Source organism: Muscardinus avellanarius (assembly GCF_963383645.1).
Source record: "Muscardinus avellanarius genome assembly, chromosome: 2".
NCBI classification, from domain to species: Eukaryota; Metazoa; Chordata; class Mammalia; order Rodentia; family Gliridae; genus Muscardinus; species Muscardinus avellanarius.
In genome coordinates, this window is record NC_137787.1 from 133,186,204 (window position 1) to 133,200,368 (window position 14,165).

Consider the following 14,165-nt stretch of genomic DNA (forward strand, 5'->3'; position numbering starts at 1 on the left):
ACCCTCGAGAATGTGGAACAAATAGTTGGGTGAAGAGGGTGCTTGGATTAGAGCCTGCCGAGGGGTGAGGCCGGCGACGGACACAGCAAAGCTGGGATCGGAGCCTGCCGAGAGGCAAGGCCAGTGCTGGGGCCTCCAAGGCCGGGATCGGAGCCTGCCGAGGGGTTAGGCTGGTGCCAGGGCCAACGGCCGGCATCGGAGCCTTCTATGAGGCAAGGCCGTTATGGAGGCCTCTGAGGCCGGGATCAGAGCCTGCCGAGGGGTTAGGTTAGTGCTGGGGCCAGTGAGGCCGGGACCAAAGCCTGCTGCGAGGCAAGGCCAGTACTGGGGCCTCCAAGGCCGAGTTCAGAACCTTCTGAGGGGTTAGGCCGGTACTGGGGCCAGCGAGGCTGGGATTGGAGCCTGCCGTGAGGCAAGGCCGGTGCCGGGGCCTCAGAGGCCGGGATTATAGCCTACTGAGGGGTTAGGCTGGTGCTGGGGCCAACGGCCAGCATCGGAGCCTTCCGTGAGGCAAGGCCGCTATTGAGGCCTCTGAGGCCAGGATCGGAGCCTGCCGAGGGGTTGGGCTGGTACTGGGGCCAGCGAGGCCAGGATTGGAGCCTGCCGCAAAGCAAGGCCGGTGCTGGGGCTTCCGAGTCCGGGATCAGAGCCTGCTGAGAGGTTAGGCCGGTGCCGAGGCCACTGGCCGGCATTGGAGCCTTCTGTGAGACAAGGCCGCTACTGAGGCCTCCCAGGCCTGGATCGGAGCCTGCCGAGGGGTTAGGCCGATGCCGGGGCCATCGGCTAACATCGGAGCCTGCCGTGAGGAAGGCCGGTGCTGGGGCCTCTGAGGTCGGGATCGGAGCCTGCTGAGCGCTTAGGCCAGTGTCGGGGCCAGGGAGGCCAGAACCGGGGCCTCTCATGAGGCAAGACCGCTGCTTGAGCCAGCGAGGTCTGGATCAGTCCACCGGGTAACCAGGCCACAACTGGGGCCGTCAAGAGTGGGATCGGTATTTGCAACACGGCATGCACAGAGAAATATCGCAGAAAATTAAAACCAGATGCTTCCCCTAATCAGCAATAACTAGGAGGAAAGGGGCAACAGGAAGTGGTCGAGCTATAGAAAGGGCCCTACAGTGAAGTAATTAAGGTGACCAATCAGAGGGTATGGAATAGGGGAGGATGGAGCCTCTTTAAAAAGCAGGAGGTACATAAACATATGTATCAAAGTTAATCACCAAACAAGCATGGGATTGAGGGAGGGGGAGGGAATGGGATGTGGACTGGATGAGGGCTAATTGGATGATGTGTGATTGTATATCCTCTCAAGTCTTATATTCCAATGTGATGTATGATTACAATGCACCAATAAAAATAAATTTAAAAAAAGCTAGCATCTCATAGAATAAATGCAAATTCACGAAATTTTTATTTCAATAGAGTTTTTAAGATATTTTTCTCTGTAATCTTTTAGATAAGGTATAATTTGGAATGCATTGGAATGCCTGGATATGTATTTTGTGAAATGTTATTGAAACTTCTCTTAATTGTAGAAATTTATACTGATTCAAGAGACTTAGTATATAAACAGTGTTATAAAAAATGTTTACGAAGTTGTAAGAATCATAGTGACATGATTCTTCCAATATAGAATCAGTTTTCTCTTTACTATCACAAAAATGTCAGGCATTTCTAATAAATCTATGTGTTTTGTGGAATCTTGATTTGTAATAAACATAGTGTATATAATAGTAATATTCAAAAGATTATAGTAAGTTATTTGGCTAAAATTAGGAAAGGAACTTCCTATAATTGTTTTTGACAGAAGTAACTTGAAAATTTATCTAAGTTGTGTAAAATGGAATCTCAGTATGAGCATTCGGTACATTTTAATTAGAAGTTTTGTAGCTAGAACTCAGTGACTTTGCACTGTCCTCAGGTTTCTGTATCACTTCCCCAGGTGTTGATTCTCTCTCCTTGGGAAATTAAGATCATGAGTTTTTCTTCTATAATTCTTCATACATTTACATAAAGCAGGGGATGTTTGCATACCCAAGAATGTTCTTTGGGGGACCACATTTATTCCCAGCATGTGCAAAGCCTCAAGAGGTAATGTGATCAGGAGGAAAGTGAAGGGTTGACAGGGAGTTTGTGTTTTTTTTGTGAAGGTGAATTTATGGGCAGGGCAACTGACCACCTCTGTGTGGCCAGCACTTCATTAATTTTTAAATGGTTGTTAATAAGACTTAATTTATTTAATTATTTAAATTTAGTGTTTATTTTTAATATAAATCAAATTATATTGAGTAATAACATGAATATTAAAAGATTTCAATTATTGGTATAGTAACTGTTATTTATTAATAAATACCTATTTCATCGATAATTAAATATTGCTTATTTAGTAATCTGAATAAAAACAAACCAAGACATGTGTACATGCTTGTTTGTATGACTTTAAACCTCATTAAGGTGTGTAATTACAATGCATCAATAAAGTATAAAAAGAAAAAAACAGAAAATCTGAGGTGTAGCAGAATCTATAGATGAATGATGTATTTGATAGAGGCTTACATATAGAGATGTAGATATAGTTAACATGGGATATAAGTACGTAATTAGTAGGAATCTACATATGTACATATACTATGTGATTAATAGGAATTTCTATATAAGAATACATACATATATGATTAAACATAAATGTATTAGAGTTCTTAAAGGAGTTTATATAATTATTTAAAGAACTATAATTTCAGTTTTAAAACTGCTATTTACCACCTGTATTTAAAAAAACACAAGTTACCGGGCGTGTTGGTGCACGCTTGTAATCCCCGCGCTTGGGAGGCGGAGACAGGAGGATGGCGCAGGTTCGAAGCCACGCTGGCTTAAGAGACCCTATTTCCAAATAAAATATAAAATAGGTGTGGGAGTGTAACCGGAGGTAGAAGGGTTTCCAGGAACCCTAATACCAGCAAAAAACAAACAAACAAACAAACAAACAAACAAAAGAAACACAAGTTGAAATTATTTGAATAGACCAATCGCCAGAAAATATATTTAAATCATATTCTAAATATGCCATAGGAAAAGTACAAAATATGCATTGTGTTTTCCTAGTTCAAAACATTATATAGTCCTCATTTATGTTCATTATGATGTCCCTGACCCCGTGAAAGTGCATTGCACTTAACTGAGTTTTAATGTTAAATACATATTTTGTTTTCAATTTTCAAAACAATTTATTTGTATTTTTCCATGGAGGTTTTAGTCATTTGGAGTGTATGTATAACTATTACATTTCATTCCCAAATTAATCTAAATATATAGTTTATATTTCTAATTTTTGTTTTCGAATTCCAGTGGATGATATTTATATTGGAGATTAAGGTTTTATGCTCTAAATATTTTTTCTAGTCCTTGTGTGCATAATTACATCAGATCTCTTGGTAACCTGTGTTTTTTTTATTTGAAGGAAGCGTCTGAGAATCCTTTGTACCTGTGATCCTTACTTTCATCTCAATCAGTATCAAACCTGAAATTTCTAGGAACTTTTAAAAGCACTATATAAACTCTGTGATTCAGATCTACTTATTAAACTTTGATTTCTTGCAAAATAACATTTGTTAAAGTCTTGTAGAGACATTTAGGAACAATATAATATGGAAGTTATCAACAACATCAATACAATCCCTAGACCAGATGTTACTCTCATTTACATGCTCATTTTTCTTATATTTGGTTTGGTTTCTCCTTTAGGAATGGCAAAATTCTATTCAGAAGAATGCAGGACTTGCATTTATTGAACTCATCAATGAAGGAAGGTAATTAATTTTACAATTTTTGGACAACTACTCAGTGTACATTTTATTCCACTGGGCAACTGCTCTTTCCTGCCATCTGTTCCAAAACTGATAAAGTATCTCTGAGTAAAATAACTTATAACATGGGCATTTACACTTTAAATTAACAAAGTTTAAAATGGTAAACATATTTATTTCTGAGAAACAGGTGTATATGAAATGAACTTTGTGAGGTTTCTGTGCGAGCTTAGCCACAGCTTACCAAGTAGGAAAGTTGTTTTACATAGATCAAGTGAAGCCAATCTGCAGCCCCATCTGCCACTCCATCTGTTTTCAGAGCTGGGCTCAGTGTTCATCCCTCAGCCTCTCATCAGTTCCCTCAAAGTAGCTTTCTCTGAATGTGTTACTGCTCAGTATCCACCTGAAAATGTGGAGGTTGTTAAATACAGAAAGCGCAGTGATCTTGCTTAGGAATTTATATGTTCCATTATTAAAATGTTAGAAGTAAAATGATGTTTCACATGATTGCTGTATTTATCACTTTGTGATGAGTGGTTGTTAACTGTGGTTTTTGCAGTGTTTTATGGGCAGCAGCGGGTATGTATGACGGATGTAGCTGTCACCCTTGTCACCACGTATAGTGTCTCGCAGCCCAAGGCCTGCATCCTTTACAACTTGCCTTTCCTGTATGATATAGGGTGTTCTATTAAAAATAGTTACTGAGCATTTGACATAATTTGTTTATTTGGAAACAGACTAAATTAGATTGATAAGGAAATAATGTTCACTGTACATAAAACACTTTTTGTCAGGGGGGTGTCATGAAAGAAAATCCCTTGATAAAATAGTTTACAAATGGTATAAAAGCCCAGGTTAAAAATTAAATGTCACTTAGTATTACTGAGCTTTCTTCTGTCATTGCACTAGACTCTGATAAAAAGCCTCTATTTTTATAGTAGCTCATCATTTTGATATTTTATGATCTAATCATTTTTGTCATAATAATACATGTCATATAAGGAAAGTTTTGCACTACTGCAATACAAGCGATGCAGAAAATTTTTATAACACAAATAATAGTTTACATAATGTAACTCATTATTTCTTACAAAACCTCTTTGTGATAAGAATAGGTAATAATTGCTATCTATTTTCAGACAATGAGAAAAACAATAAAAAAAATGTTTTTCGCTGGGCGTGGTGGCCCATGCTTGTAATCCCCGCACTTGGGAGGCGGAGACAGGAGGATCTCGCTGATTCGGAGACAGCCTCGCTGGCTTAAGAGACCCTGTTTACAAATAAAAAAATATAAAATAGTTCTGGGAGTGAAGCCTGGAGGTAGAAGGGCTTCCAGGAACCCCAATACCACCCAAAATAAATAAATAAATAAATAAATAAATAAATAAAATAAAAAAATAAAAAATGTTTTCAAGTCAACTCAGTTATGTCAGTTTTAAAAATAAATTAACATATATGCTAATTTGCTATGCATTTCAACTGAGAGTAAAGAAGAATTATTTTATTACCAGTAACTCTCCTAAGAGCCAAGAGAATTGAACCTCTATTACTTAAGTTGATTGTTATTGACTTAGAAAAGGGGAGTGGAGAGTAGGGCATGGTGGCACAGCTTGTAATCCTGTGCTTGGGAGACTGAGACAGGAGGATCCCATAGGTCTGAAGCCAGCCTCAGCTACTTAGTGAGGCTCTCAGCAACTTAGTGAGACCCTGTTTAAAAATAAAATATTAAAATAGGTGTGATAGCCCAGAGGTAGAAAGCCTCAAAAAAAAAAAAAAAGAGAATGGTGAAAATTCCGCTAATATGATTGAGAGGTATTATGTTTCTGATATAGTTTAATGCAGTGCAGAGTTTAGAGTTTGTTTTGTATTATAAAAGGAGTTGAAAATAGATAAAGTTTTAATTTTTAATCATAGACGTTTACTATAATGTTCTTTGTATCACCCTGGCACTACTGTGTGTGTCTTTATCTTGTGGTCGAAGACTTATAGACAGATACAAAGAATAAATCTCCTTTTTCAACCTAGGACTTCTTGTTCAGTATGAGTTTTGATAATATAAGAATGAATATTATTTGATACCTAAGACAGTTAAAATTGATGGTGCCATAAAGGTTGGTTTCAAGACTGAATAGTTGATAGTTAAAAACACAGATCATGGGTGAAATTTCACTTATCTTGATTTAATTTTATCATATTCATGTTCACATGATACATCAAGATGGCCTTTTTTAAAGACTTTTATCTGATCCAGGCATCGTGGGCCACACTTGTAAGCCCAGTACTTATAAGGCTGAGACAGGAGGATCACAGGTTCGAAACCAGCCTCAGCACTTTATTATTATTATTATTATTATTATTATTATTATTATTATTTATTTTTATTTGGAAACAGGGTCTCTTAAGCCAACTGAGGCTGGCATTGAACCTGCGGGGTCCTCCTGTCTCAGCCTCCCAAGCGCAGGGATTACAAGCGTGCGCCACCACGCCTGGCTTTTTTTGTTGTTGTTGTTGTTTGTTTTTTTGTTTTTGTTTTTTTCTTTTTAGGTTTTAGTCTTTTTTTTTTTTTTTGAAACAGGGTCTCACTGAATTTCGAAGAGTCTCACTAAGTAGCTGAAGCTGTCTGCAAACCGCGACAGCTTTTTTTGGTCTCCCCCTCCCGAATGCTGGGATTACAAGCGTGAGCCACCACATCCAAGCCTCAGCACTTCAGCAAGACTCTCAACAACCTAGTGAAACCCTGTCTCAAAATAAAAACCAAAATAGAGCTGCGGGTATAGCTCAAAGGTAGAATGCCCCTGTGTTTAATCCTCAATATGAAAGAAGGAAAAGAAGGGTGGGAAGGATGGAGGGATGGAGAGAGGGAAAGTTTTATCTTCAGAAGAGGATGTCGAATAGAAAATACTGGAATATTTCAAAGATTTGTCTTTACTCTTGACTGTAATATCTTAGAAAAAATATAATTTGAATTCATTCATGTTCAGAGCATGTGTCAGAAATTGAAAACTCTAAAAATAAACCTAAACTGAGTTACTTGAAAAATTAGGTCCCAAAGATCATAGATAGGAAATTTTGAAATTATTATCAGCATGTCAATAATTCAAGTGGACATAAAAGAAACCCGAGTACAAAAATTGTGGCAAGGCTCTCTTGAAGATAAATTGTGCCTTATGCTTTAGAAGAACTATAGTGACCTTGGAAGGCAGTAGAAGGAATCACAATGTGTAAAATTACTTCAGTAAAAATACATTGACTTTACATAAATAAGTAAATAAATAAGTAAATTTGTCATTTTACTGTTCATAGCAAAAGTTTCTTGAAAAAACCAATTTCGGAATAAAAATTCAAACACAAATATCTATACATTTACAAGAACAAATTGTATATGCATGGTGAAATCGCTCCTCTGCACCTACTACATACCAAACACTCTCATAAGAACCAGGACATACAAGTAGTTAAGAATCGGAGGGATAAGTTAACACTAGACAACCACATACGTTACAAGGATGCTGCAGGGAAGATGGTTCAGGTGCTGGTGCATTAAAGAGCAGAGCCCCTACCAGCTGGAGGGGTGTGTTACACCACGTAATAGTTTTTAGGATTCTCAAAGAGTATACCAAGGAAAAGGGAATGCGAAGATGAGCCCTGGGACATGATTAAAAATATCCGGGTGGGAAAAAAATAGAGTACTAAAATTCTAGGCATTGGCCATGGTGTAGTTCAAAGGCCTGGAGGCAAAACATAGCAAAATATGTTGCCACCAAGGTATTTGAAGTCATCCAGAAGCTATTTAAGGGCATGTTATGTGCTGGACATATAGAGACAAGAGTAATCCCTTCATGGAAAGGGTCATTGGCAAAGGTCATGGCATGAAAAGATTTATAAGCTGTGCTAAGAGAGCTAGGGATTAATGGAAAAGGTTTAGGCATAGCCTGCAGCGTGGTGAATGGATTTCAAGGGCTCATGACTGGAACAGGGATACTGATGTGGGGTTTTAGGAATTCTGGGGAAGATGATAGTGTCATGAACTAAAAGTAGCTGTGGAAGATGATGAAAGAAATGAATAAATTTGAGGTATTTTTTAGAAATTAAATCAGTACAACTGCTGATAAAACAGGAAGGAAAAGATCAAGGAAACTTAATTTCTGGCTTTAAAAACTGTATATTTTGGCATGTCAGTCTAGTTCACCTGGCGAGCACCATACAGAAGGAGAAGCATGGGCTGGGTGAGAGGTGTTCTCACTTTTGGTCACTTGGGCATTGTAGCACTTTAATAGACATCGAACATTTGAGTCTTGACCTCTCCAAGGAGAGAGCTGAAATAGAAATTTAGATTTAGCAGTCTCTATTTGTACTTGCTGAATTATGGAGAAAGATACAGATGTGATGCTCAGGCAGAGTGTATAGAAGGAGTGGGAAACCCTGGGCCACACATCCACTGCTGTCTCCTGGAAACCTCTTCCACCACATTTGTATATGTTTGACTGTTCTTCTATTATTGCAGGGATCAGTGTAAATACCTTCTCTAACAGAGACTCTTTCACTGTCTTCTTGAGTCATACACCCATGGCATAACTGAGTTTTAATACTGTGATAGAATTATCTCGTTATCTTCTTTTTTGCTTGGATACATCTATATCCCTCACTTTAAACATACTTTCTTTAAGAAGTGTGTGTGTGTGTGTGTGTGTGTGTGTGTGTGTGTGTGTGTGTGTGTTTTCATTGTCTTATTTGCTACTATAAATCTCTGGAGTATGAAATAGTACTTAGCATGTAGTTAGTGATCACAAGTATTTATTTGTAGGAATGAAGGAAAGAATATCATGTAGAGTATTTGAAAACGAATAAATGGTCAATGAGTATATTTTTAAATTAGTTTTAAAAGGACCACTGGATTCAGTTGCAAGAGGGCCATGGTAAAACTGTCTAAACTTACACTGATAGGTACCAGTGTGCTAAAGATGCTAAGTGTAGACCTGGCCTCTGCCCTGATAGCACTTGCAGTCTAGTAGGCAGTGCTCCTGTTTGAAGTAATTAAAGTTATAATTATAATACAGGGTGTTGTGGGAATGCAAAACTAAGGGGACTACCTTTTAGGAAAGTAGTGTTTTACATAGAGTTGTGGAGACAGAGCTGGATCATTGTGAATCAAAGAGTGAGAAGTTAGTGGCAGGGAATAGGGAGCAGTAAGAGGTGATATAGACAGAAATTACTTCTAGAAAGAAATTTGGCCCAGAAGAGGAAAGGTAAGGTGGTTACTGACAGCAGGTAGAGTTAATTTGGTGGGGAGGGTGAGCTTATTTTTTAGAAGGAAGGACTTTAGTATTTTTTAAATGCTGATGGAAAGAAGCCAATATGGTGCAAGGACAAGAGGATGGTACTGAAAGAGGAATGCTGTAAGAGCGGTGGGCTAGGACGAAAGGATTGCCATTTGTGGCAGGGCTCTGAAAGGATGCAGGCAGTTCAATGGGCAGCAGGACTCGGAGCTCTCCTGTGATGCCTCTCTTTTCTCTGAGATGAGACAAAGAGAATCATTTGGTGAGAAATGATGAAACTGGAGGCGACTCATGATATGTTTGACATGAGTAGAGAATGATGTGATTATTGAAAGTAGCCAGTGTACATAAACAGGAGTGAAAACACTGAGGAACCCATGAGGATTGGAGTGAGCGTGGGTGAGCGGGTTGAGGTTGCTGGCCTTGACAATGTAATGTTTTACCCAGAAGTCCACAACACAAAGGAGTGGGTGCTTGCTTTAACACGTTAGCAATCTCTTCAGTGGACGCCTGCCTCTTTGCACCCTAATCTACGTGTCTCCCCCTATTCTGTCCTCATCTCCATTTTGCACTGGTTCATAGCTAAAGGTTGGTGCCTGTTATTTTTATGACTATTTCTATGGTGCCTGGTGTAAACTGTAGCATACATATATTATTTGTACTGAGGTCAAGTACCAGGTCTCCTGAAAACCTCCTAGTCTATAGGCATTTAACATGGCTTCCCTCTGACATTGTTCCACAGGCTGTAGAACCTCTCACTCAGTCTCTAATGGTTAACCTTCTTTAGTTGTTCAAAATAATATATATGACGTTTATTACAGCTGCTATATATACATGCACTTAAAAATGAAAATGTTTGTGTTGTTACATATAATGCATATTGAGAATTCTTCTGACTCTCACCTTTAGTTTGGGTCGTTTATTTCAATTTAGGTCTTTTTTATATAAATTCAGTGAGTTCTGGCTCAAAAAAGTGCCAAAATTGAATAGTTGGGATGCACTTACAGAAAAGACATTTGTCTGTCTACCTGGCTGCTGTTGTTGATGCTTACTCTGTGCTAAGCACAGATTAGATAGTTCACACACACTTTTATCACATTTTCTGGGACAGATAACATTTTTCTTAACTTTTTCAACCTGTTTAAAATGAAACATTAAAAATCCACTTCCCCTTGGTTGTTAGAATATCAGTCTTTAATTTGTCCTTGTGGGAATGAAGATAAAAATCTTTAAGTGGAAATTGTTATAAATGTTTATCCTACTTAACAGCTACACTTGTTCATCAATCATAGCTGGAGAAAGCAATTGTGCAGTTGTCTACAATTAACAGGACAAAAACAGTTGATGAATGTGCAGCTGAATTAAAATACTCCCCAGGACAGGCTGAAATTATAAACTGGATCATTTAAAGGAATCTAACAAAGGATCTTTGTAATTAAAACAAAGCAAGGTTAATGGGATGTAAAATTGCCTATAATATCCTGGCAATAATAATTGGAATTTAAATTATTAAAATATGAATTGAGGAATAGGGTAAATAGACTTTACAGAACTTGAGTCATCTTTTGAAATAAATTAATTGTCTAAAATAAACCTTTATCACTCTATTGAAAAGACTACAGAATATAATTAATGAATATTCACCATAAAAGCCAGAATGTATTCATGTTTAGCACTAAATTTAACCTGATTTCAATTTTTATTTCATTCTTTAGAGTTAGAGGAAATATGTAGCTTCTTTTTCTTGAGTTTTTAAGATGAGGAACATATTGCATCTGAGTATGATTTTTTAATACTGATATTGGCCTCAATTTTTATTGTAATATTACTTAACACATATTGTTTAGTATTTAAACCAGGAAAGTTAAGCAGTAAATTACAGTTGTAATAAAGGGGAAAGCATTTACAGGGATTCATAATACCAGGATTGGCCACACAGGTTGGCAGCCCCTTTCCTTGGGAAAGGAACCCTTCCACTGAAGAAGCACAGCAGAGCTTGGGAATGCCGCCACAGGGCCTCCAGAAGCACCGTGTTTCTTCCTAGCATCATTGTACCGCATTGTGGCTCCTTGCACTGTTATGCCTGTTTGCTTTCCAATTTGTCTCCCAAGCTTTCTTTCCTAATACTGATATGTATTTCTCTGCTCTTATTATTAGAAGTTAGTAGAACACAATGATACAAAGGAGGCCCTTTTCTCCGTAGTCTCGCCACATCTCTGGTCTTGAGCCTCCTGCTCTCACTCGCAGGCTTTATTCTGTCTCTTCTTTGACTTCCTTGTACCTCTTGGCATTGGCTTCCTTCTACATGTTACGACTCCAGCCTGTTTTACTTGGACTCTCAGAACTTAAGCCAAGGGCTTGATGATTTGGCCTGGAGTTAAACCTAGATTAGAGAAATCTTCTGACTAGTATTTCTGGACTGTCATCCTAATCACATGGAACCTTGGATTGGTCTCACCATTTTGAAAAATAATTAGGCATAAAGATGAAAACATTCGGTACATTGGCCTGTTGTTAGTTAAATATTATTTTCTAAAACATTTATTGTCTATAAAGAGGATTAGGATATAAAATGTGCTCTATTTCACTTTTAATAGAGCATAATTTGAAAACCATTTTTCTAAGCCAGTATACTAGGATTATATCTAGTGTGTCTTAGAACAATCTTAAATTGCCCTGTCCTTCTGAGAACAATGTTTTCTAAATCTACTTTAAGCCATAGGATGAGTAAATTATGTAAACCCTCCATAAGGATGTTAAACCTTCTGAGACTAGATTACCACAGAAGAATAAAGAGCTAAGCAATTGCGATTGGAAAGGGAAAGGTGGAAGGTTTGATATAAACTAAGCTTTCTGAGTTATAAAGTAGTTAAGACCACAAACAGAAGACTGTAAGTCCTTGTGTGTAGAGCACTAAATTAGTATTAGAAGACCTAAGGAGCCTAGCCTAACAATGTTAGAAAAATGTGTGTTTTTCCTAATGTTGCTGATAATGCTCTTTCTGAACTAGAAAGGCTTTACAAATATTTTCTAACTTGATATTTCTTTAAGGAAGATGCTTTCTTTTCTAAAAGAGAATGTTTTGGGGGGAAATGAAGAAGAATTAGAATCAAAGATATACTTCTCAGGAAGTATACTTCGTGGTGCAGGAAGGCCATTTTCAGGGTGTTGATTTTGCTATTTTCACCAGGTTGAGTCAGGAGTCGCTGGTTAATTTAGAATGTTTTAAAGGGATGAAAAGTGAATAGGGACTTCTGTTAAAACTTTATGGGTTACTCAGTGCTGGGAGGTGACCTGCTTCAGAACATTTCATTCCACACACAGCACATTCTTTGAGGTATCTTAGGTCCAATAAATGGCTTAGGACTTCCCCAGGGCCACCTTTCTCCACTATAAATTACTGTCTAGCAGAGAAGGACTACCTTGAGAGTATATACCTAAAATAACAGTGCTGTTGAGGTTTTCAGCCTTTAACCCAAACTAAAACAGGAGGCCGATATGGTTCTGGCAGATTCTTTTTGCCATCAGCAGAAAGAATAGCAAACTATCTGTAGAAAAACACAGTAGGCCTGTGGGACATTTTCTGAATAAGACCAGAAATGACATCACAACCAAAGATGACTGAGTATGATGGAATCCAGTAAGCATGAAAACCAGCAAGAAGGAAAATACTGGACCTGTGAGTACTACCAAGACCAGAACTGTAAAATAAATGAAGTAAGACAGCACAAATTGTAATGAATTAAAAGAGGCCATTCAAAATGAACAGGAGGAGGTTTCTGTTGGCTTCTCCCACTGTTCATGAAGACACAGCTCAAGCCAATGGAGATGAGCCCTGAGTTGCTGAACATAGGGCTGGCCTGGCTGGGAGGTCTCTGTCCTATGGCGCTTCCACAGTGTGCTAGGGCTACAAGAGGAGACGGGGCTGGGCGCCAGCACCTGCTTTTATTTCCCCTCACAGCCCAGCATGAGAATTTCAGGGGAAAAAAAAGAATTAAAAAGTAAAGGGACAGGAGGTTGCCCTAATGTGTACCTCATGAAGCAGATCACCATGAACACCTGTGGTGTATTGGACTAAAACATTCAGTGTCCAATACTCAAGGCAAATGGAAATTTGACAATAGGTTGGTCCTGAAATAGTTTCTTTCTGAGACAAAAGATGTCCCTGAATACAGTAAAATGCTTTCAAAAGAATGAGGTCACACAGAGCTCCCAAGATGTCGTGGTGCAAGAAGGTCACTGTCGTGTAGTTGACACAATGGGTTTCCATTTCTTGCTGTTTATCAACATGGATGGCCACCTCTGTGAACCTGATGGTTCCAGTGAACCATGACAGCAATCAGAGGACTCCCTGCTGCAGCACACAGCCAAGGTGACACTTGAAGACACTATGCTAAATGCACTAAGCTTCTCATTAAAGGGACAGATCTGCATGCTTCCAGTTATGATGTTCCTAGAGCAGGCAAACTCATAGACACAAGTAAAATGGTGACCACCAGGGGCCAGAGATGAAGGAGATGGTAATAGGGACTTATTTTTTCATTAAGTAAGGAGTTTAGCTTTTTTAAGACAAAAAAAATTCTGTGAATGATTAGTCATGAAGATAGCAAAACAGAGTGAATATACTTAATGTTACTGGAGAAAACACTTATAAATGGGTAAGTTCATAAATTGTATAGTATGTGTATTTTATTACACCTTAAAAATTACTTATTACTCAAATATTTACTTAAGATACTTAAGTGTATACTTAAGATATTTATTTAAGATACTTAGGAATATATTTACCAAAGGATTTTGGTACTTACGCATTTTAAATTTCAAAACATTGTTAAAAGAAATTAAAGACGTTTTATATAAATGGAAATGCCATCCATGTTAATAGTTGGGAGGAGTTAATAATTTTAAGATGTCAGAGATCTGGCCAGGGTGGCATCCCCGCTCTCTCAGGAGGATTAGACAGGAGGAAAATAGGCAAAAAAAAAAAATTTAAAAAAGTATATATATATGCTTGGGGGTGTAGTTCAGTGGTAAAGTGCCACTGGGTTCAAATCCCAGTACCATACCACAAAATAAAACAATCAAACAA

General features: G+C 38.2%; 1 protein-coding gene across 5 annotated transcripts in view; it reads left to right on the forward strand.

Annotated features, from left to right (window-relative positions):
• NBEA (neurobeachin) overlaps positions 1–14,165 on the forward strand; it is a gene marked incomplete at both ends in the record, with an annotated part of 621,684 nt that overhangs the window by 320,087 nt on the left and 287,432 nt on the right. For all 5 annotated transcript variants that reach the window (XM_080719963.1, XM_080719960.1, XM_080719962.1 and 2 more), the window contains one exon: positions 3,739–3,803. In XM_080719963.1, coding sequence (XP_080576089.1) covers positions 3,739–3,803 — 65 coding nt within the window. The remainder of the gene's footprint in view (positions 1–3,738; positions 3,804–14,165) is intronic.